We start from the raw sequence: 25482 nt of genomic DNA, 5'->3' as shown, positions 1-25482 counted from the left end.
GACATAAGCTGCAACTCGAACGGCTGGTGGAGGAATACAACCGTGAGGCGGTAATTCAAGTTTCAATCTATCCGACTGTTTTCTTTGCTTTTACATTTCAATTCCTACTTTTTGCACATTGTTCTGACTTTATCCCCGATAAAAGAATATCATAAAAAAAAAAGGAACAAAAAGCAACCCCAGAGGGAGAGAAGGCTTAGTAAAAAAAGAAGCTGCTGGAGGGCGTAAAAAAACCCCGTAGAAAAGAAAGATGGATAACCAGATGAACTGTAGTCGCTGGCTGCTGGTCTCTGAAGCTGAACCGCTGTGGCTGCTTCCTTGTGCCGTGACTTGTGAGTCTCGAAGATTAATGACCTTCCTGTTTTTCAGCTCCGGTATCTCTCTCCACAGAGTTTTCACCGCAGTTTGACTTGAAGTGCACTTTGAAAAAAAAAAAAAAAAAAAAATAGCTGCAGAATGTTTTGTTAGAGGCAGTGACGGTATGCGGAGGGGACAAATGCACACACACACACACACACACACACACGTAATGATTACACCAACTATTATTACTCTGTCCACCGCTATGACTGACACCTTTACGGCTAATGACACCACTACTGTCACTTCCAGTATTATTACCCACACCACTTCCTCCACTCCAGCTAACTTGTGACCCAAAAATAAAAAAAAGTTAAATTGTGGGAACTGAAGTCTCAGCCATCAATGTGTTTTTGTTGAGTTTTTTTTTTTCCCCCAGTGGACAGAGGTATCAGTGTCCCATCTACTGCTGGACTATTGGTGAGTTGTCCTGCTGGAATGTGTCACGCTCACCAGTTTGCTGTGGATGGGTTCACACACACACACACACACACACACACACACACACACACACTCTCACACATTAAAGAGTAAAACTTTTCACACAGCCTCGAGGCAAAAGCCATGAAAACAGTGCTGTACTGTATGTCGAAGGTGGTTATTACAGTTGCTCATACTGTCTTCATGACTGGCATAACTGATTTGCAACGTTATGTATTCAACTTTAAAACTTTTTTTTTTTTAGCGGCCGCTTTCAAATCAAATCCTCTAATGTGATTTGGATGCATTGCCTCTTGCTTGTTTTTTGACTCTGATTAGTTTGTCGAACAACATGCCAGTAAAGTCCGTGAATAGAGAGAAGTTATGAAACAAGGAAAACAGCCAAACGGACACACATGAAAGAGAGACAGCAATGGAGAGAGAGAGAGAGAGAGAGAGAGAGAGAGAGAGAGAGAGAGAGAGAGAGAGCGCAACAACGTCTTTCCTGTAAGTCACCTGACACTCGCAGCGTCACAGTCATGAGTAAACACACCTCTCTCTCTCTCTCTCTCTCTCTCTCTGTCTCTCTGTCTGTCTGTCTGTCTGTCTCTCTCTCTCTCTCTCTCTCTCTCTCTCTCTCTCTGTCTCTCTGTCTGTCTGTCTGTCTGTCTGTCTCTCTCTCTCTCTCTCTCTCTCTCTCTCTCTCTCTCTCTCCCATGTTCTTAGTCCAGACACAAGCTCTCTTCTTGCAATGATGAAATGTTTTGTTTGGAGTGCCTGAGCTAGTCTCTATTTATAGACCTATCTCCCTAAATTATTCTTAAGTTTTGTTTTTGTCGACAAAACCCCAAGACCAAACCAACAATGTGCAATTCTAACTGCCCTACCTTGACTCTGACTCTCAGCCCCAAGTAGATTGGTCCCAAGGAAGATTTTTTTTAAATTGCTAAAAAATATTTTTCTAATGGCTAAATTATTTCCTAACACGTCTGGGCATTTTTTTAACAAATGGTATTTACAACTGAAGAAAATTGTAAATTTCTTGGGAACTATTTTCAGGTGTGGATTGATACAACTGTCTGAGCACAGGACTAGAAACATAGAAGTAGAATAGGAGTAGAAGGGACATTGAACTTTTTTCCACGGTCATTTAACTAGTACAAATAAAAATAGCAATTGCTGTCAGTTGTAATGGTGACAACACACATCAGTGGCGCTGTAAAAGAAGAGGGCGGCCGCAGCTCCAGAGACGGATGGTCGGCTAGTTAGCTTAGCTAGGTAGCTTGTCCTCCGGAGCGGCAGGGAGTGAGGCGGAGAGACTGTTGGACCCGAAGGCCAACCGCCCGCTGTTTGCCTTATTTTCTGTAACTAGGGTAGCATTAAAGCATGCCGGAAGTAAGCTAGCTAGCTAAAAACCGAGCCAATTGTCCACCGGTTACAGAAAATGAGCCAAACAAAGAGGGCAGTCATGTGGCGATAGCAGTGCGCTTTTCCTACGCTGTGACCAGAGTGTGTGGATGAAGCATTTCGTTTTTTTAGTACATTTTTGGTTTAGTTTACATGGAAGTTTGCCCGCTACAACAGTCGCAATGGACACAGCAAATACGGCCGCCACTCTGACTTCCTGCTGCGTTGATTTGAATGGGGATGTTCTGTCCTACTCTATTTCTATGGCTAGGACATGTACAAAATGGCTCTGGGTTTTTCTGGCACAGTACACAGTAGAACCAAAACTTAGCAAAATCTCCATGACCTTTGAGGATACAGTATAACGGGAAGAAAATCAAACTGCTGTTGATGTGCTGCATTGAGCTGCGTGTCTGCATTCGCAGCAACTTGAGATGTGTTGATTTAATGACACTGCATGCCAAATGGGGAGGCTGTGAAATCGTGAGGTTAACGATGAGATACGCTCCGCTATCCAATCACAGCTGAGCATGAAGTCAGACACCATCGCGCAACTTTCCCAAGCATATACTGTTGCACGCAAAGGTTTATTAAGGGCAGTGAATGAAAATGATTTTGAGTAGCTGGTCCAACTTGCTGCTATAATTAAAGCGAGACATTGTTTGGAGTCACAAACGATCCATTTCGTAACGAGCCTGTGAAGCAGCGGTGGTTGCTGACAAGTTTCTGAGACCAGTTACCTCATGATGAATCATCTCATGTCCTTTAAGTAAACTGCTTACTTGAGATCACAACTTAATTGACCATTGTTTTTTCAAATTTCAAACTGTTGGAATTGGAATAAATGATAGATCATGATGTACAAGCTACTTATCGATAAATCCTGATCATCTTGAGACAACCATTTTATAATAAGTGGACACAACTCCCGTCACTTCGAGCGTGTCTCATCAGGGATTCCTCCTGGGTAAAAGATCTTGTGTGTGAGACTCCTTGTCGTCAGTCAGTCGTGTAGAATGAAAACCACAACAATTGAAAGACTCAATTACCAGACAGCAAGTTGTGTAGTGCAAACAGTGCGGCGATCTGACGACTTGGACAGTATTGTGAACTTGGCCTAACCTGTTCCGTTGGTTTGAAATGAACCCTGGTGCGTTTGCCCGGTTAGTACAGTTTGTTTGGGCTGGTGTGAAAGCTGTCAATGGAAACACCAATGCGGACCAAATAAGGTCCGCCTCCAAATGGGCTCCAGTGCGGTTCGTAAAATGTGTTATGAACCATGAATTCCAAAGCTAAACTGCTGGCAGTTTATTGAGTCTGCTACAAAGTGACTTAGTGATCCCACAGTTTGCCTCATGATCACTCCCATATGACATACATATGTAATTAATATGAGTGTAAATGCTTAGATCCCCATCATCACAAGAAACCACCAGTAAAAGTACAGAGTCAAAGCAACACGACTACATTTTGGGAGAATATTCGACTAACATGGCAGCACCGCAGGAAGCCAACTTACTTTGATCACTTCTACTTCCTCTTTTGAAGTACGTAAGTCAAGGCACTTAACAAGTTTGAAGTCTCAATGTAATGAGAATAAAGGAAGATGGTTGTGGGGTGGGGGGGGGGCAGATGAACGGAGAGATTCCACTTTGCTTTGTGTTTATATCAATTAAAGGAGTATTGTACAACATTGGGGCACTAATCATGGATATATCATGCAGTGTCAAGGATAACCCACCCTGTGTGCGTAGAGGGGTGTAGAGGGGGGGAATGGCACACAATGACACTGATAAAAAGAGACTGGTAGAGAGACAAAGAGAGAGAGAGTAGGAGGAGGTGGAGACAAAGAGAGAGGGAAAGAGAATGAGAAAGAAAGCAGATGGGTGTTTTTGGTGTGGAGCCCTTCCCCTCCCTCCCTGCCTCCCTGTCTCCCCCTCTCCCTCTGTGATGCCACACCCATGTCTAATAGTATTTATAATATTCTCTGGTCCTCTTCACACACCCTCTCCCAATCTTCCGGCACTCATGGATGTTTCCACTAGGTTTTGCTAAAAATGTTAAGCCAAATATCAAAAGTTTGACCACATTGTGTATATAGTACTCACTCAAATAAAATGTATATATTTATGTATCATCAAAGGTGAAATTTACTTTTACTTTTGGATATTTAGTTTCCAAATGTGACCTAAAAAATGAATGAAAATGTTCTTTCACACTCCTCTTCAAACAAATCTAGAAGAAAGTTGAGAATGTTTTTGGCATTAAATTGAGGCTTTGTGTCACGCTTTAAAAAAATGAACAATGCCACGTTGGTTAACGCTGTAAGAGGATTGGTCCATTTTTGGCAACAAAATTCAGGTTAGGGTTAGGCTACTTCAAACCCGTGTTGTCAGAAACCAGTGGTGACTTTGTTTACATAAAACAGCAGTAGTAGTAGCAGTATTAGCAACAGTGACGATAAGCAGTACCTGTAGCTGTAATTGTTTCAGTAGTAGTAGAAGTGTTCTTAGTGTCTTTACTGTAGTAGTAATATAAGTTGTTATGGTGGTGGTCGGTATTGCAGTAACAGAAACAGTAGTTGTACAAGTTACAGTAATGGATTACTAAGCTACTGCAAGCTACTAGCCAAGTACTATTGCGTCTATTAATTCCTTCATAGAGTCAATAACAGGCTGATAGTAGTGTGTAGGGATTCTTTTATTACTAAGACAAACAGAGGACTCATCGATCACGTAACTGATGGATAACAGACCTTGAATCAATCATTCCAGCCATGTGTGTGTGTGTGTGTGTGTGTGTGTGTGTGTGTCACCGTGTCAATTTATAGACACTGATGATGTAAAATAATGTCACAGTGAGTATAAATGGAAACATGACGGTCGGCGAGCTAATTCCGGTGACTGCCGTAATCCTGCGCGTTACCACCCAGGGGTGCAACACAGCGATGGGTGGAAGTGACGATGCAGCTGGGCCGGAGGAGCATCGAGTGTGACCAGTGAACTCACCACGAGTCAGGTTCACACTGATAGTGACACATAACGTAACATGTGGCATGAACGCGTTCTCTGTGATGTTATGCTGATGATGTTAGCCTTTCATTATGGTTTCAATGCTTAAACCGTTAAACCTTTTGCATTGTGCTTTTTGGTCATTCTCTTTCTGATAGTCACTGAATTAAAATCAGCACCTCAGAAAAAAATGAAATGTATGGAAGAAAACTGCAGAAGAAGAGAGAAAAATAAGGATGAAGCAACAGCAGAAAGGCAGAGGAGACGAGGAAGATTTTGCACAGAGAGGGAAATAAAAGAAGAGCGAGGGAGAAATAAATACAGATAGATGGAGAGAGGGAGGGAGGGAGGGAGGGATGTGGTGGGTGCAGCTCTCCAGTTGGTGTTGCTATGGCCCTGCCCTCCCTGCTCACTGAGCCATTTCCTGTTTTTGACCTGAAATCTTTATTTAGAGCCATCCCTCCTCGCTGCTCAGCATTCATGAGTCAACTCGGGAGTCCAGAGAGATGAACGCAGGACTTAAATCAGATCTCCATTCACCACAAAAAGCTCAGCGTGCGCACATGCACCGAGCTAAACCCGCCCGTTAGCCGTACTCCAGCTGAGGTTTCATTCAGCCTTTTTGCATGATGCGGATATATTGAGCGTAACAGAATATTCCCATCTTTTGTTATTAGTACAGCAATTTCCACAAGCTTTTCCGTATGCTCCGATTAGGCTGATTGTTTATCCTTTTTATTAAAAAAAACAAACTCATACATGTCATGCAGTCCACTGATGGACGTGTTTGTGTGTTGCGACTTTCAGCCGATGATGACTGAAGGCCACGTCACATCAGTATTTTAAATGATACATTTCTGGTGTATCCAGTTCACTTAAACGGGATTGACGCAAGTAGTGGATCCATGTCGGAGATAGGCAAAATATATCTGCACGGAATACTTGGTGTTGAACTTCCGTGACCTCCTCCATCGGAAGACAAACTGCTGCACAAAAGAGAAAGATGGAAGTTTTGAATTAACTATGAACTTATTGTCCCGTTAGCAAACAAGCTCGTTGTCAACTCTTCAACAAAACAGTTTTTTTTTAATTAAATGATGTACAATCCTGCAAACAAAATGCCAGAGTTGGGGTAAACAACGCTGTGCAGATCTGAAAGAAGCATGGCGAGCTAACTAGCGCTAGCACGGCTTCGTCAAAGTTCTAAAGCCAAATATTTCGAGACAGATGCCGGGATGAATTTTTCGCAAACGTATCCTCGCCCAACGGTTGGTTTGATATCTTATGTCACTCCTCATTTTTCGTGCGTTTTTTTTCCTACGAAAACCAGCGACGCGTGTCAATTTCCGCTCGTTAAATGCATACGGTCTTTGCAAAATAATCGTCCGTCTTCGCAGGAAACAACTTAAGTTTGGTTTAGGCGACAAAACTACTTGGTTAGGGAAAAGATTGTCATTTGGGTTAAAATGACCATGGAAGCGTCGTAACTACGTTACGTAAGCTACGTAACAAATAAATCAACTTCCCGTTTCTCTCGGGGGACTCCTGGCTCCTGGTTTGTTGGACACATCCACCTGCCCTGCGTGGGCTTTTTTGCGGTCGGTATACTTCTTCGTTCACGATTACATGGATAACATACAAGATCATTTCGTCGGATATCTAAGAATTACGGCGCATTATTTTTTTGTAGGTGTAGCTACGAATGCTAGATGAGACCAGCCAGATTTTTAGTTGTGCCGTTTCCCGGTTTCACCAGGTCGTTACAGTGGAGAGTGACAGGCCTAAATGCTGTTCACCACCCTGACAACTGGAGAAACTGAATGATTCTGTGCCAACAGTCCAGTCCTGTAAACACCGGACTCCAGTAAGTGGAAATATTTGTGACATCAGGTTGATCAAAGCGTGTTCTGAGAACAGGCAGCCCGTCTGGCGAAATATGGGGACTCGTATTGTGATTGTGACCGTATCAGTGCACAACTGGGTTGAGTGTGCCGCATTTTCTGCCCTGCTCCACCGGTGTTTTTTTGTTCGTCTGGAACAGACTCTGCTGGGTTTTGTTTGAGTTTACCGGACATCTCCCCGCCATCTGCTGCTGGGGCAGGATGGGCATCTCTCACTGGCCAAACGGCACCATTGGTCCAGTGCTCATCTCTGTGATCACTCATTCATTCTTGTGTCAATAAAAGAATAAATTAATGGATCCAAGTTCTCAGTCCAAGTCAAACCCCAGCAGATACTAATACAAAATCTCTGATAACGTACTAGAAAATTAAAAACATAGTATTCTGAAAGTAATGTTAGGGCATGTATCCAGATGTTTCAAAAGGTGTTACGGCGTAATTACATATTTTATACTGAGAGGGAGCGAGAAAGCGATAAAACGTTAGAAAGCATACTGCGCACGCGCGTGTGTGTGTGTGTGTGTGTGTGTGTGTGTGTGTGTGTGTGTGTGTGTGTGTGTGTGTGTGTGTGTGGGCGGAGCAAAGTTGAGGACGCCACTTCTCGGGGCAGCTGCTCGGTTTCAGCTTCTCCTGCTGCCTTCATGTCCTCCTCGTAAACTTACCCGCCCTAACAAAATGGACCCTGTCATGGCAGTTATCATGCCGCTGTGACATTAAGAGTGACCTCGGGAGTATGGTTGATGTTTTCAGCAAACTACATGTGTATCTGTAAATGTATTAATTCTAGGCTAAATGCTCTCTGTTGATGTCCGTATTCATCTGAATTAAATATGTTCAAATATGACGGAGAACAAGTTAGGGAGGCAGTTGCGAGTGTACCATCTTAAAGTGTATCTCCTACTAAAAAAGGACTATTTTATTATTTTTTAATTAACAGTTACGTGATAGTGAAATTCATCCAACTGACCTCTAGTTGCCATATCGCTTTGCTTTCTGTCCTAAATGTCACATTTATGTTCACTAAAAGTCATATTTTATATCTCCAAAGCATCGAACACCGGTTCCCCCCCTGTGTGTACCTTGGTGTCTCATGTGTCGCTCTGATTAACTACTACCTCGTTATGCATCAAATGACACCTTTTGCGGCACACAAACGCACGTGCAGTTTACGTACAGTGTGTCCGACGGCTCGTGAAGGCAGCAAGCGTTCCCGTGAGCGGAGGCAGTCTTCTCCTCCTATCAGCGCCATTGTGTGACAGAGTCTCGGGGAGCGAGGACGGCTTGTACCTCGGTAGCCGACGGGACCGTTTAAATACCCTCCATGTTTCTCTTTCGAACTCCGGCGGACCTGGACGCGGTAAGACACCGTTTCTTTTTCCTTCATAGAGCGAAGTAAAACACATTACGGAGCGGCGGTGTAATTTTCTTATGAATAATAGACCACGGTGGAGGTGTATCAGTGCTGTGGTAAAGCGGGGTCTGGGTGAAAAAAGTTTTCGTTTTAAATTGATAATAACCGGCAATACGTGACCCTCTTGTCTCTTTCTGTCGAAAACTCATTCCCGCTTACAGAGCCGATGAATCAGCCGCCACTTTCCAGTTTATCACAACGGAAGAAAAGTCTGCTAAACTTTTTTTTTTTTTTTTTTTTTTTACCGTAAATACATTGAGTGTTTCCCCAAATACACTCACCCATTAGCATATACAACGCTAACGCTAGTTAAGCTAATAATTCCTCTCAAGCTGAGCTATTATATATTTTCTTCTTTAGGTAATTACCAAATTATATAAAAATGACCTACATTTGTATCAATGGTCCTACATGCAAAACGGAATGAATTGAAAACGTATTTTTTGGCCAATTATAATGGCTTGTTAAGGTCGACGCTTTTGTCAACAACAGGCATTGGTAAAGATGGACTTCGTGATTAAACAGAGGTCACTACCGAGCACACTCACGGTGCAGTCTTCCTCGTGAAGCATGTTCTTCTACACCTGTGGACTTGCCGTGACGTAGGGAGCCGTGCTTCAGCATTGGAAGTGACTCTATGTTTTGTTTGGGACTGTCTCAGTCGGTGCAGCTGTTGCTGTGAGTGGATGGGCCTCTTGTGGCCCCCCCCCCCCCGCTGTGACCCACAGAGTTGCCCACATAGTCACCTCAAAGGTTCTTCCTTTGTCTAGACTCACATCAGAGTTGAGGTAGCCAGATGTGATGCAGAGTTGCACAGCTGCCTCTGCCTACACTGTCGATGAGCAGATAACCCCGGTGGGGAGAGGAAAGCCTAGTTTTTGCTGAGTGCGGCACCCTCTCAGGAAGTCCACAGACTCCAGTCAACATATATTTCAGTTCACAAGAATATTCCCAGTAAGAAGACATAACGATGGCTAAATTCTCATCACCACCTAACACTTTGCTTCTAAAACTCCTTAAACAACATATGGGGAAATAGTGGGCCTTTTAGTTTTAAGATGCACTCCCTGATTTAGTTTTACAAATCCCTTACACTTCCTCTCCCAGCCTGTTTTTTCTAAGTCAATACGTCAACAACGTGCTGGTCGGAGCTATACCAAAACCCCCTTTAACACATACTGTATCTTGACATGCATGTATTTAAAAGGCCTTGATATGACAGCTGCAGGCTTTTATTGTCAACCTCTGAAGCTTGAATTTACAGTAACGAGCCGGTGCTGTTCCCGCGGCTACCCCATGAGGAATGGATGCACTCCACGTTGCATACCTTCAGTTGCCGAATACCTCTTAACTTGTAATAGTAATAAGGCCCACGGTGCAGCGGCAGAGCTTCAAGTGCAGTAATAAGGCTTGTACTGCATTCACGAGGATTATGCCTAAGTAGTAAGCGTGCTGCCTGCAGTAAAAAAAAAATAAATAAAAAAAAATGATGACACTTGCAGCAGTCATGCCGGCGCTGCCGTAACAAGGTGGGCACCGTGGTGATGGGGCCGGCGCTGCTGTGATGAGGTGCATGCTGCAGTAATAAGGCAGATACTGCAGTAATGAGGCGGATACTACCGTGCACTGGGTGACCAGGCACATTGACGCTGGAGATTTCCAAGTGTCAAGCTGTGTCCCCCCCCACCCCCCCTGTCCTCCGAAGAGGCTTGGTGGAAAGAGTGGAGCGGCATGTAGACACGTCTGCTGACCTAAATCTGCTCTCTTCTTCTGCCTCTTATTTATAGACTTAAGTGTGTGTGTGTGTGTGTGTGTGTGTGTGTGTGTGTGTGTGTGTGTGTGTGTGTGAGGGAGTGAGTTTGTACCCGAATACGCTAATGACCAGAAATTTGACATGCACCTATTGTGCATGTGTGTCATACATGAACTGACTTACCGTGCAGTTCTGCAAAAAAAAAAAAAAAAGCGATGCATGCTGGTATATTTTTGTAAAACAGCGGTTTGTCCCTTTAACCAACATAGTCCCTTCAGTCCCAAAGAATTGGGCCTTTCAGCACAGGTCTCTCTGTTATGATGGACTCTTAGTGTTCAATGCACTGTGCAGCAGTTCGGTTGAACATTAGGTGCACCGTGGTAAATAACAGCCGGCCTGAACGACTCAATCATTTATGGTCGCTGCAGTTTGTGGCGCTGTTGAATTGTGTTGCTTTACACTGAGAGGTGTTTCTAATTCCATTCTGTCAATGAGGGAAGACTAAATATTAGTAACCACAACCCCCACCCATATATATATATATATATATATATATATATATATATATATATATATATATATATATATATATATATATATATATATTACACCCAAATGATTTGGCAACTTTAATATGAATCAGAAAAAGAAGGGTTTAAAAGTCAGTGACTTGCTGTGTGTGTGATTCGTTTCTTAACTCAACACACCCCAAAACCTGCACTTTAAAGAAATCAAGTACAGAAAGAAATTCAGTCAAAATAACAACAACAGGATTGCAATGCATTCATTGCTCACAGAATGAATTGTAAGCATCAGCGGCGCTCACACCGGTGTCTCTCTGTTGACGGCTGCTGCGTGTGCTGCAGCGGGAGCTCGTGCTGTTTTGTAACCAGGTCCGTCATTACGTAAGAGAGCGTAGTGAATTCCCTGTCTGATACCCAGCTGACCTCTGTCATGTGAGTGTTTATGATCGCTACAAGGAAAAGCACACTCACGCACACACACACACACACACACACACACACACACACACACACACACACATTGTTTCCAGCCACATGATTGACTTATTTATCTGGTTATGGCCCCCCTCTACCATCTGCCCTCCTCCCTTGTTGCTGTTCCACAGAAAACACTCGTAAAGATTCTTCAGCAATGTCCAAATAAATGTTTTCAAGATTAGTTTAGGGCTTTCTTTCAGCTTATTCTTAGGGTATTTCACAACTTTCTGTAGCCAGCACCAGTAAAGATCGACAGATAACGATAACGATTATTAGCGAACAAGGAGGCCAATCACCGATATTTGCTATATAAATTAATTTCCAGGAACATGAATGCTCCTTTTTGACCTTTTCTTTAGTGCATCCATCAAAAAGGAGAGAGAGAGAGAGAGAGACTGGATCTCTGTAGGGCCGACAAAGAGGCTTTTAGCGACACATTACACTCTAACGTTAAGTAAAAACAGAGAAATAATGAAGAAATCAGAAACCCATGTAAGACCTCCCTACATACACAAATTGGGAACATGAGACGTACAGCATGTCAAGTAGCACTGAGCCCAACATAAAAATATAACTAAATAAAATAACATGACGCAGAGGTTTGCTTTCCCTCCGTCCTCCCTCATATTTTGAGTCACCGGCCGCCACTGATGAGTGAAGTTTACTACAGAGTGGTGACTAATGACAGAGTACAGCGGCTGCATCAGAGCCACACTATCGGGAATCGAGAAAAAACACAGCAGTTCCAATGACGGTAAAGATTCACGACGATGTGGTGACATTAAAAGTCACACAGCCACACGCAAGGTAAAAGAAAAACAAATTCATGACAATGGTCAATATTTAATTGACCTATTTGTACCTTTACCAAACCTCCTATCAGTATGTCAACGTTTAAACCACAAGTGTGAAGTGAACCTCGTTCAGTGGTGCGTCTTGAACGGATTAATGGTGTCACCTGAGCACCACAGACAGGCTCGGTCTGCTCGAGAAGAAGACTAGAAGTGTTGTATTTCCCTGTTTTTAGGGTGCAAAGGAGGAATGAGGAACAATTGCTGGAGAGTCTTGATGACCAAGGTCTAATTGTAGCAGTTTTAATAATAGAACTAGAATGGCTCTATTAAGCTGTGGTGGAAACAGTAGTAGTAGTAGTAGTAGTAGTAGTAGTAGTAGTAGTAGGAGCTATCGTCATGGTGTATCTTAAGTTGTGTGTGGAAGCGTAGCTGCTATTGAGCGTAGTGGGTCTGGTCAGGCCAGCATCTCTTCCTCTGGGTTTTGTCTGGAATGTGTTTACTAGTTCTGCATTGTGTGTGTGTGTGTGTGTGTGTGTGTGTGTGTGTGTGTGTGTGTGTGTGTGCGCGTGCGCGTGTGTGTGTGTGAGAGAGAGAAATACACACACACACACACACACTGGAGCGAGTTGGACAGTGTCGTTCTCGTGTGCAAAGCCGGATGCATTACCGCGAGGACGCACGCGCGAGCGCTGAGAAGAATCCGTGTCATCACATCCACCTGCAGCGGCGCAGCGCGTCCGTACCCCGAGCATCCAGAGAACCCGAAATAGCCCCGCCGTGGAGGCGGGGGGGGGGGGGGGCGGACGTGCAGCTCAGGCATTGGAAACCAGCGTCTCCGGTTACAGGAGCATAACATCACTGCAGAGTCCGTCCACCCAGCACTGCACTACTGCACAGCACACACTCGCAAACAGCCAGCTCCTGGAGCAACGCGCTCGGCCCACATGTCTGGTGTGTGTTCACGGGCCAACACACACCTCCCCTCTAAATGTCTACGTGTTTTACACCATTATTGTGTGACTAGATTTATACTTTTCATTCATATATATAAATGAAAACTCACTGCTTTGTTCTTAATAATCTCTATTTCTTTGCTTTGTGTTATCATTTTTACTACAAAGGCTCAGCTCCCTGAAGGCATCATCAACTTTTCATGTAAAATGTAGCAAACCCAGGCAGCCACACTTCTCCTGTGCGCTGCGGGGGCCTGATCTCGTTTCAAAGTACGGTAGAAACCGCTCGGCCCGGTCTGTGTTGGTTCTGTGTTGTGTCGGGTTATCTGGGGATAGTTTGTGCTGCGGGGCAAAGGCAGAGAAGGGTTTATTTTGAGAAATATGCTTTTCATAGATCAGATTGCCCCAAATGGAATTGCATGTATGGATGAAATAATATTGGACTTTTGTTAAAGTAAATCTTTTTGGTTGGCGTTGTCAGCCTCTGATATCATTTATTTACACACTTGTTTTGATGTCGTTATTCTAATTTAAATTTGATTTCACAGAAGTGCATAGACACTGTAACAAGTAACATTTAATACCACTGTACTTGTCATGTTGTACTTCCAGTCCAATATAAACGCAACAACTATTGACAAAAAGATCTTTCGTGAGCTTCAGTCCCAAAATCTCTGACCTTTGAACCTGTAGGTTGGGTGATTTCTAGTCAGAGCTGGTTGCTACTTTGCCTAAACCTTGAGCTATATTTACCTCGTGTGAAAAACAAAGCTAGTTTTGAGACAGTTGTTCGCAAGACAGCTGACGGCGGCGCAGTGAAGTCACGCCGACCTTGAGGGACGACCGGGGCTCCATTTTGGAGAGCGGTACTCCTCTGCTGCGCTTTATCTACTCTACTCATTCATCTGCTCTTCTTCTTCTTCTTCTTCTTCTTCTTCTTCTTCTTCTGGCGTGTTCATATCTAGACATGGCTCATGGGGTGTAGGATGGTTCTGGGCCTGTGAACTCTGACAGTCAGTGGAAGGAAGGAAGGAAGGAAGGAAGGAAGGAGGAGGGGGTGGAGGAGGTAAAGAGTGGAGAAAGGGAGCAAAGAAAGATAGATGGGGGGGGGAAAGAGATAAAAGAGTGACTGAAGAAGAGAAGAGGTAGAGCAGAAGAAAAGGAAGAGGAGGATAATGAAGTGGAATGTAAGGGGTGGGGCACCTCTGGTATGTCAGCCCTCTACCGTGTGTGTGTGTGTGTGTGTGTGTGTGTGTGTGTGTGTGTGTGTGTGTCTAAACACCCCACCATGAGTCAGTGAGTCAGACATGCGCAGCTGTTCAGCCCTCAGTCACACACCCGCAAACTGCTTTAAACTAACTCTCTCTCTCTCTCTCTCTCTCTCTCTCTCTCTCTCTCTCTCTCTGACTCGCTCTGTGTCTGTGTCTCTCTGACACTACGATTCGCCATTTCCCGAGAAGCTCCACGAGCACAGCTCCAACAAATGCAGGAAACTCAAGTAGTGAGTCACAGAGATCTAAATGTGCGGGTTTTTTTTAAAGAAGAACAAGAAGGGGGGTGCCCGAAGTATAGACTGAGCCACCAGTTCTTGTTGGCACCAAGCGGCAACCTCCGGTGCTGACAAATGAAGCTAACGCTGAAATGCCAAAATCTGCAGTACCTCAGACGGCCACTTGAGGCTATCTCCACAAGCAAGTCAGTCCCCATAGACCCCCATGTTACATGTTTACAGCAGAAACTAACATGTTTACAGCCTGCTACAAAACACAGTTTTGGTCTCTAAAGCTTGTTCCCGTTTATGACAACTGTACGGCTGGTGAACTTCTATAACACTCAACCAGTTGTTGAGAGCCGTTGAAAGGCATTAGAAACTCTCCCAATCTTGTATATAGCACATTTTGGGGGATAGGTTTGCTATCTTGCCTAGAGTTAGATGAGAAGACCAATACCACAGCTATGGATCTAAGGCTAGGAGATGGTTAGCTTAGCTTAGCATAATGACTGGGAAGCGGGAGGGGGGCTACAGCTAGACTGGCTCTATTAAAAAGTACACCAACCAGAACCTCATTAATCTACCTTTTTAAACTGTTCAGGTTTAACTTCAAACAGGATATACATTCCTCATCACTCAACAGTCTGACCCAAAGTCAACATCTGGTCTGTGACGGTTACCATTGAGCATAACATAGCCGTTAAAGCTAACTTGCTAACACAGAACGATCTTGAGGAAAATCAAATGGTGAAAGATTGTTTTTAGTTTTTTTACATCCACTAACATCAGTGAAATGTGAATGTGTGCAGCCAACAGAACTAACGAAGAGCTCAGAGACCTCAGCGGTAGTTTTGATAGATAGGTTGCAAAGTTGATCATTCTAATCCCACCTTTTCCAGACCAGTCTCTCAAGACTCCTCTACTTCCTCCTCGTCTTCCTCCTCTTCCTTCCTCCCCCCCCACCCCCCCGCGGCACACCTCCTCCTCCTCCTCCTCCTCCTCTCCCCCATCTCATTCTTTGTCATCTCTCTGGGTGAATTCCCAGCTGACTCTGTTTGTCATGGCAACCAACCGGTCGTGGTGACTGGGCCTGCAGCACACACTTCCTGTGCGTGCGTGCGTACGTGTGTGTGTGTGTGTGTGTGTGTGTGTGTGCAGACAGCAACTGGCTGCATGAGCCTGTCAGCCTGGATTACAGTCAAACACACTGCAGCGATTCCTGTTTTCTTTCTTTTCCTTTCTTTTCTTTTTTCCCGTCCGTCTCTCTGCTGCCTTTTCTCTGTTGCACCAATAATGTCCCATCAGAGAGTTTGATTAGCCGGAGATCTGTTCAGCTGCTGGAATGTGTACAGTATGTTCAGGGAATGCCCCGTTGCTTCAAAGCCACCCAGCTCTGATGAACTGGCGTTTGCTGCCGGGAATTGAAATGAATTCAATGATTCCGACAAAAGAGAGAGAGAGAGAGAGAGAGAGAAGGAAAGAGAGATAAACAGATAGAGGTGAAACTAATATGTGAATTGTATCATGTAAATTACTGGATGTAATTGTGTTGCAAACCACCCTGTAGCCTGGAGAGGTTGGCAGCTGTCTTGATGCGGGTCGAACACGCGTGCCGTCTGAAAGTGGTACAAGTAACTCAATGTGCTCTTCTAATATGGGGGGGGGGGCTTCAAATCTGGCCTATGATCCTGCTGTACAGCGGGGGGGAATGCTGCTATTACATAACTCGTATGTGTGCGTGTGTGCTGGGCTGCAGCGGCGAGGCTCCCTTTGCAGCTGCTCTTGGTTTCAATGTATGTTTTTTTTTTTTATTTTTTTTTTTTATATCCACTGTTGCAGTAAGCGCATTGCATTTAAGCAGCTTTTTGAATCGCCACAGTTAAGCTGCTGGGCTTCAGTCTGCAAACTTCACTGGTGAGATGTGCTATGACAATGGTAATCTAATGCTGAGATCTAGTGCTGCTGTTGGATTTCAATCAACATACCAAAAAAAAAACCATTGACCACTTGTACTTTTTTTGCAATATCAGAACAGTATGTCAAATGTCCCCAATTTAGAAATACGAGTAGTGTAGTCATGGAATAAATTGCATTTATGAAGCCTGGATTTTAATTTTCACAAACTTCTCACCATTTCTCTTATTTTTGGATATACCCGGTTGGGGGGGGTACATTCAACCCCTATGGCCCAAGAAGGGTGCTACAATCATAAATCAGTAAAAGGTGACGTGACTGAAGTCCTTCATTTTGTGTGATCCATCATGATGAGTGGATTAATTCATTAATTGGTTGATTGCGACAAATTGAATGTCCCATAACAGCTCTGGGAAATTGTGAGGGGACATCTCTTACTTCCATCTAACATTTTATAAAAACAAAACGACATAATCGTCTGAAGAAGCTCACCGTCACGTGTTTCTTGCCTTGTTACGTTATTGACGATTGACAGATGAACTCATCTCCCCCGTCCCTCTGGTCTTGTGTTTTCCAGATATATGTTCGGTAAAGGTGCGAAGCGGAAGCTGGACGAGGATGAAGAGGGGCTGGAAGGCAAAACGCTGGAGGTGCCGGTGGCGGGAGGGGGACTAGGCGTCGTGCCGGAGGGCCTGTCCAAGGTGTCGTACACCCTGCAGCGGCAGACCATCTTCAACATCTCCCTGATGAAGCTGTACAGCCAGCGGCCGCTCGGCGAGCCCAGCCTGGAGCGCCGCGTCCTCATCAACAACATGCTGCGGCGCATCCAGGACGAACTCAAGCAGGAGGGCTCCCTGCGGCCGCTGCTGCTGCCGCCCTCGCCGCCGCCCGACGACCCCATGGACGAGGGTTTCCGCGAGGCTCCGCCCTCTTTTGGCGTTCTGTCCGCGGCGGCGCAGGCGCCCCAGCCATCAGCGCTGCTGATGCCGGCAATCGTCCCGCCGCCTTCGCCCCACCCAATGGTGCCTCCCAACGGCCTGGCATCCCAGGCCTGCCCCGCCCCTCTGGAATCCTGCCTGACCCCGGCCTCATTACTGGAGGAGGATGGTGGAGATTCGGCCTTTTGTACTCCATCCCCGCCCACTCCTCCTCTGTCGCCTCCCCCGGCGCAGCCTCCTCCGTTACCTTCGGCACTTCTGAGCCCGGCATCCCCCAGGGTCCCCGCGCCCGCCTCGTCCAACGACGGTCTCCCCTCCGCTCTGAGTGACATAGAGTTGGGTCCTCCCACAGCCATAACAAGGACAGCAGCAGCTAATACTACGACCGTGACTACCTCCCCAGCGCCCACGCCACTCTCCCAGCCCCCCCACCTAGCATCCCTCTCCCCATCGCCAGCGGGCGCACTCCGAGACTGCAAGACCGCGGGTGCTAAACCAGAGGCAGCTGGCGTCTTGCTAGCGGAAGCCCGCTGCGCCGAGCTCCGGCCGATGGACACTCTGCCCGCTCTGCCCCCTGGTGGCCTAGTAGACATTTCCTCCTCTTCCTCCTCGCCCTCCTCCCCCTCGGGGTTTCTCTCAGACTTGGCGCTGGACGACGTCCTGTTCGCCGACATCGACACGTCCATGTATGACTTTGACCCCTGTACGACAGCGGGGGCCGTGGGCGCGGCGGCAGGCGGCGGCCTCACCAAGCTGCCGCCCGTGGTCACGGCGGACGACCTCCTCAAATCGCTGGCGTCGCCGTACAGCGGCCCCGCCCCCCAGGTCTCAGCCAATCAGCCTTTCAAAATAGATCTGACAGAACTGGACCACATCATGGAGGTGTTGGTGGGTTCGTGACTGGCGGAAACCAGAACCACATAGACGGTTTAATATGAGACAGACTGGAATGAACACTTGGGGGGGTTTCCTGGTTGTTTTTTTATGTTTTTTTAAACTCTCTTCAAAGGTCGGTAATTGTAAACATCGATGGTGATGTCAATTAGTACTACTATGACAACTACTACTACACAACACTGTGCATGCACTGTGCTCGCCTTTCCAAATATGGAAATGAAGTAACCGGGAAACAAAGACACACACACACACACACACACACACACACACACACACACACAGGTTTGTATTCCTATACTTGTGAGGACCTCCAATTCATTCCCTGATCCTGATTTTAAACTTAGTTTTAATCTTTAACCTGAACCTAAGCCTTAACCCTGGGAAGTAACTGTAAATAGAAAACTTTGAGGACCGGCAGATTTTCCTCATTCTGGGGGATCTTTGCAATCATTCTATTCTTGTGAGGACATCTACTCCTCACAGGTATAGTTATACAAGTGAACTTACATCACACACACACACACACACACACACACACACACACACACACACACACTGAATTCATGGCTTTTTAGCAGACGAGTGCCTTTCAAAATGACCACTTCTTCAATTCCTGTTTTTACGGTATTTGTCTTTTTTCTTTTCTAGTTCTTCTCACTTTTTCTTTTTTTTTAATTTATTGTATCGTGTTCAACTATTAATAAGTAAGGTAATTTCTCATGATCAAAAACTATTATTATTACAGAGGTTATGTTTTATGTGTGTAAAGCGAGCATCAGAAAAGTATTTAACGGTGACTCCATTGTTTTACCAGTGTGCTGCATTACATGTTATATAATATATATAACCACGCTTTGGGAACAGCTCTAAAACCACCCGGCCACACGTCGCGTCTATCAACTCATTTCAGGACCGTTTCTCCCCTTCCTTGTTGTCAGGCACATGTAACTGTGCTGGATGCTGTTTTACATGAGCCCAAACTACGTGCTAGTTATCGTGCTTCAGTCACAGCGCAAATTCAAATGAGCCACACCCACAGTGGGGCTCGACATGTTTACATTGGAAGCGGCGGGTCGCGCCACCACCACCACCACCACCAGCTCTTCGCCTCCCAGTCGAATGCAGACGATCTGAAAAGGTCCAAAGCTCAGCAGAGACTCTATAGGCCCCAAGACGAACAACGATCGCATTGAATTTCTCAGAATCACACAAAGAAAACTGAATTGTTTTGGTTTGGCTTCGACAGAATTAGCAACATGAGTGACAGACAAATTACAGCGCAGTATTACACACACACACACACACACACACACACACACACACACACACACACACACACACAGTATGTTTACTTGTGTTGGCAATAGGATCTCAGGGTTGGGCTCACTTCTGTGCGTTGTGCCGCACAGTTCTGACGCCGAGCTCAGCACGTACGGCAGAGGGAGGGCTAGATCTGGCTCCAGAACAGCTGTTGGAATGTGGGTTTTGTACGATTGTTAGTGATTTGAATGTGAGAAAACACAAACCACAATGTTAACCTGATACCGCAACCATGCAAAAGACTCAAAACAACAAACAAATTTGTGGCACAAAAAGTACGGCATCCAAGATGAGAACCTTAGCCAGTAGACCACACACACACACACACACACACACACACACACACACACACACACACACACACACACACACACACACACACACACACACACACACAGTTTTAAAGAGAATAGAAATACTCAGTTTATCCCTCAAATGTCCACCGTTATATGCTATTTATTGAAGTTAGGAATAGTCCTGTTTACACAAATTTCCCTTTTTAAAAGTAAGTCGCTATTTATGTTTGATCATTTTTAATACGACTGTCCCCATGCGACAGATGTGACTATTAACTGTGGTGTTCCGTGTTAAAAAGGGACACGACTTGCAGTAGAGGCCGATCCACAGCATTTAAAAGGATTCATTTATTGTATTGTTCGCAGCAGTGTCACATGATTTGCACACCGCCCCTTCTGAAGGAGACCAACACGACGGCTCCGGGATTGTTGTAATATGACAGGTAGTTGCAGACGCGGGCATCGGCCAATCACAAACCTGCCATCCTTTTCTATTCACCAGTGACGGGACAGATACATGGCGTGTTTTCTGGAGGCGATGCAGTCAGACAACGCAATGACGTTTTAGCTAATAGCTTCAAACTTTAAAGGAATAATCCACCTCTGGGGTACTTTAACGCATCACCGATCATTAATGTTCAATCTCATTCGGCACTTTGTGTGTGGTGACGTGTCGTAAATCATCTCGCGGCTCCTTTTGGTGGAATTGGATTCTGCCCCCTCCTCACTCTGTAACTGAAAAATCAATACAAAATGGTGACTTTTCAAAAGCACTCTGTTTGGTGTTTAAAGCTGCATTCATCGTTTTGTTTTGGGGGTGCATATTTGCTAATATGCTCTGCAAATTTAGTGTTGTGGGTTTTTCGGCACCTTTTCACCGATTACAGCCTGCTGCAGATAGAAGCAGAGTCGTGGGAGAGACCACCAAAACAATGAGCTAAGAGAAGCTAAAACGCTCCGTAGAAACAAGGGGAGCGTCACACGTTAAGCCCGATCACTTCATAGTAATGATGTTGACACACAGAAAGACGCCGCAGATGGACGGTGGTGCAGAAATGCAACAGGGTGGATTTTCCCCTTTTTTAAATTACGCAATTAACCCGAAACACGTCTGTGTCTGTTGATCTACTTTTTTTCTAGCAGAGGTCCCAGCTGGTGGAAAGTGTTCCGTCTGACTCATCGTACTGTGTTAGCCGACAGCAGTGAGGTCGGGGCGGTGTCAAAACGTGTTCCGGCGGAAGATCATTAGTTTCCCAGCATGCATTTGACCTCAACTAGCATACAAACCAACTGCATTCACACAGAATTGAAGGGCGAGTGTGAGCTGAGCAGATAACGGCACCGACTAATACAGTTTGCAGACGACTCTGTCTCGTTTATTGTTTGAATTTTGGAGTGCTTGGTTTTTTTTTTTTTGGTTTTTTTTGTCAATGAAGTTATTTATTCATATTGTTTTTTTTCTTCTCTGTGTAAATATATTTATTTTTGATGTGAAGTGAACATTTGGATTGTAAATGTGTGTACAGAATGTGTGGTAGGAATGTATCAGATAGGAATGTATCTGAGTATGGAATTATGGGTGAAAGCCATTTTTATATATATTATATATATGTATATATATAGATGTATATACATCTATATATATATGTATATAGAGGTTTACAGATATATGTCTATATATATCTTTATATATGAATATATACATAGTTAGTTATATCATCTTTTTTATGTTTGTTTGTTGCTTTGTCCTTCTTGTGGGGTGGCGGCCACGACTTTTTACACCTTTTTTTGTACTATTTTTGTTCACCGTTTTGTTTCCAGTTGTGAAGGCGAACAGTTCATGCAGCAATACTCCGATGTCAACGACTCCAAAGCCTGTCACAGACGCTTCAATGCCAAAAGTAATGTACATAGTATGAACAACATTCAAGCTCCTGAGGCTTCTTCTTCTTCTTCTTCTTTTTGTTTTTGTCGATCAGTGTTTGTTACCGAGCCTCTTCAGCGCTGTGCGGAGCATGCGGCGGTTCGAGTCGCCGAGCGAGGCCCATTTCCTCTGCGAAGGCTGTATTTTACACAGACCTCAGAGCTGTGCCTTTTTCTATGCAATACACACAGAGAGAAACTATCAGCTGATCACTGTATTGGGATCCAAATGTGGACTGTAGATAATAAACACATATATATATATATATATATATATGTATGTGTGTGTATATTTATGTCTATATATACACACATATATATATAGTATACGAGATAAATGGTCAGCTGTCTATGAATTTGAAACAGTCTTACTTTTGTAGTTTTATATATATATATATAAATATATATATATATACAATAAACTGTAACAAGAGCGGATGCCTGTTTTGTGTCCTTTCTGATATTGTGTACGGTCTTGTTCTTTCATATGCACGCACAGAAACACATTGAGCTTCATATTTACACAATTGATGTTTTGACCACTTTGAGAAAATAATCTCGACTCAAGGTCCACTCCGGAGCTTTCAACCACTTCACACGGTTGAAAAAGCTTTCACCGGTTGACCGAAAAGTCCCGTCCGTACTTGGGTCATGCCGAACCTTCCTTCCTTTTTATGCCACAAAATGTCAAATGTTTACTGGCGCCAGTTGTATTTCATATTATTTTGAAGGGCGGATAAAAGCTTTTCTTCAACTTTGACCGCGAAAAAAGTGAAAGGTAATGGAGTCATGCGTAATGTGGCTGAAAGCTTCGGAAACACCAAGCAGGGGAACAAAGTTGAGAATTTTATCACGACGATGTCAAAATATGTATATAATTAACATAACAAAAAAAAATATCAAAATTAGGAATTGTGTGGGTTTTTTTCTGAAGGTGTCTAATCTATTCATTCAGTCAAACCCGGTAGACTAAAGCATCCGTTTGTTCACCACCTCTGACAGCAGAGTGTTGCAGGGATGGTTTTTTTATAGTCCAATAGGAAGTCGCTGAACTTTTTCTTTGGATTTTGGGTTTAGGATCGTTTTATGATTCTCACACGTTTTGTTCAGCGAGATAATCTTCGCACATGAACACCACTTCTATGATTTTGAAAAACGGGAATACGATCGGCAGAAGCAAAAACGCTAACGTTAGGCCATAAACAAACTACACCGCGGTCACATGACTTCACGCCACCGCCACGAAGCTTAAAGGCGTGTAGTGGTTGTTGTTTTTACCGTTTGTAGATTCATTTCGCTGCTTGTTAGCAACTGCCTGTTTTAAGACTCACGTAAAAGCTTCAAAATAATATTTACTGATCTATTTTATGTCATAGGACTAAACGTTAAAATCTCTTATGTGTTAACCACAGACCTTATTTCTGGAATCTAACCAACAACCCATTAAAAAAAAGCTGACTTTGAGACGAGGGAACTGGCAAAAATGCTGACTCATCTCCTAGTTTTAGGACTCATTCTCTATAAGCTCTAAAATATTTGATCAGTCACAAGGCGCTGTGCCATGGGATAATCTTGTCTCTTGGGTTCTTTGGATGTTTCTTCACACATGCTACCAAGTGACCAGGTGTTTCATCTTCACGGTTCCCTGGACTTCCTGAATACGCCTTCTTTTTGTGTTGTATTATCCTATTGGCCGAGGGGTTGCAATGACTCGGTACCGACTGTTATCACCAACTCTTCCTCTGAAAACCAATGATAGATCCAACCATAGCTCCTGTGGTGCTCCACACGATCAGACCTAAACAGATAATGCAACAGCACCACGTTCTGTACATTTCAGACTATAACTACATTTTGCATGGGAAAGATGTGAAATTGGATTTCACACAAAGCTTTACGGTTGTTTTAGGAAAGATTTCTTGAAGATTTTTGGTTGTTTAAGACGAAAAGACGGACGGAACAGGTCGTTGCCACCTCAATGTCAGTGTTTTGCAGTGCTTCCTATCCATCATCACAGACGTGGATGGGATCACATTTGATTTTGAATCAAGTGTTGGTACCAGCTTGATGCACTGACTGTGTCTTCTTTGCCCTGGATACTGTGTGTCTCTGGGTAACAGCTCAGTAGTCTCCATTGCTCAGCCTGTCTCTCTGTTTTCATAGTTTACGGCGGCACGGTGCCGACATTGGCCACCGTCAAACAGCCGTGACTCCTGATCCGCAGGCCGGTGGTTTATTTCCAGCATTCAGGCCGCGCAGCTGTGAGGGGAAGGGGGGACGGGACAATCCGTCTCTATTGGTTGAGGAAGGGGAAAGTTTATTTTAACTTAGCAACAGCGCAAGCTAAGGTCACCGAGGACAAGACAGCAGACCGTCAGCAACAGAGGCAGAGAGACAGAGGGCTGTTTGATCTGCTTCTCGCTTTATTGTGTCCATGTGGCGTTTATGGCAGGTAGATGATTAAAACATGGCAGTTGTTCTTTTTATGAAATGATGATTTTAAACCAAAAACTTCAATTTTCCCACTTATTATTTGTATTCCTGATATATTTTGATAGAAAGTGGGTGAAAGACATGGAGCCCCAAAAATCAACAAAAGCCAATCAGCCAGAGCTTCTAGCTGGTCTACATGTGCGTCATCATTAACGTGCGGCTTGATTGGTCAGTGGGCTAACGTGACCGTTGTGAAACTAGCTAGCAGAACTTTGTAGTAATAAGAGTTCAAGTTTACAGAAATATAAGACGTTTTTACCTGACATTACATTTTTAGCGTTTTGGCGGTGACCATCCCAATATCTGCTGCCTCTGTGGAGCGGACATCTTCAGCCCTCAAACGCATTAAAACATATTCAAGAAATACAACTGGGGAGACTCGACTGTCATCACTGGTGTCCATGACTGGAGAAGGACCTCTTGCTGGAACTGAACCGCACCGATGTTCTGTACAACCGTGGCATTGAACTCTGTGTAATCAAAGAAAGGAGGATGGACTTTGTCTTTAAGTGAACAGCAGCTTTGGTAAGTGAACTGCTTTTGTTTCTTTTACATCTGCAGTAGCGTTACTACCGCGTTAATGTTTCTATGATGTCGTTTTTATGATATGGTTAATATTGTTCCCTCTGATGTGAATCATATTTAAATGGTGCTCTTGAGTGTGTGGTCTTAGCGCCGCAGTTTTGCTGGAATGTGCAGAGGCCTGTTGAATCGTGTTATTTGGGTTTTATGTTATTCTACCTGCTTTGTTGTCATATACATATATGTGACTGGTTCTTGTGAGTTTGTTCTTGTCGTGTTAATTACATTGATTTTGACTTTATGCATTCCCCGTTAATGACGAAGTATCCCGTCATAATGAGGTTATCAGGAGGTGGTTCAACTGTAGTAGGACAGCACTGGAGGCCCAGGTATGGAACACACGGCCCACCACTGGTTTTGAGAAAACACACCCAATAGATATATAATTCACATTTAAGCTCAATTTCTAAACTCTGGGTTTATACATGTGTTTAATAATAATAACAACAATAATAATTAATAACAATAATAAATAAAAGTATATCACAAAATATAAAAGACAGATGCAAGAAATAAGTAGATTAAAAAACCTTTCCAGCAGAGCCGGAGGTTTATTGTCGCAAAGACCTGACCTTTTTGTCTGCTGAGTGAACACGCTGGCGCACTCGCTTTATCA

The 25482-nt window shown here is 44.3% G+C and overlaps 1 protein-coding gene across 2 annotated transcripts in view; it reads left to right on the top strand.

Moving 5' to 3' along the window:
• The window catches only part of sertad2b (SERTA domain containing 2b), a 34428-nt gene extending 14458 nt beyond the window's left edge, over window positions 1-19970 (top strand). The window contains exons 1-2 of one of the 2 annotated variants that reach the window (XM_068727208.1): window positions 8366-8456; window positions 16995-19970. In XM_068727208.1, the coding sequence (XP_068583309.1) occupies window positions 16999-18255 (1257 nt within the window). In that variant the 5' untranslated portion in view covers window positions 8366-8456; window positions 16995-16998 and the 3' untranslated portion in view covers window positions 18256-19970. Of the gene's footprint in view, window positions 1-8365; window positions 8457-16994 lie in introns of those variants that run through there. The other variant, XM_068727216.1, reaches the window with a different exon arrangement.
• The last annotated feature ends 5512 nt before the right edge of the window (window positions 19971-25482 follow it).

This window comes from Cebidichthys violaceus, unplaced genomic scaffold (assembly GCF_023349555.1).
Source record: "Cebidichthys violaceus isolate CVI_PGR_0920_01 unplaced genomic scaffold, fCebVio1.0.p SCAF_10, whole genome shotgun sequence".
In the NCBI taxonomy this organism is placed as follows: Eukaryota; Metazoa; Chordata; class Actinopteri; order Perciformes; family Stichaeidae; genus Cebidichthys; species Cebidichthys violaceus.
Note: the sequence above shows the minus strand (reverse complement) of the source record. Positions and strands in the feature narration are given on the sequence as shown.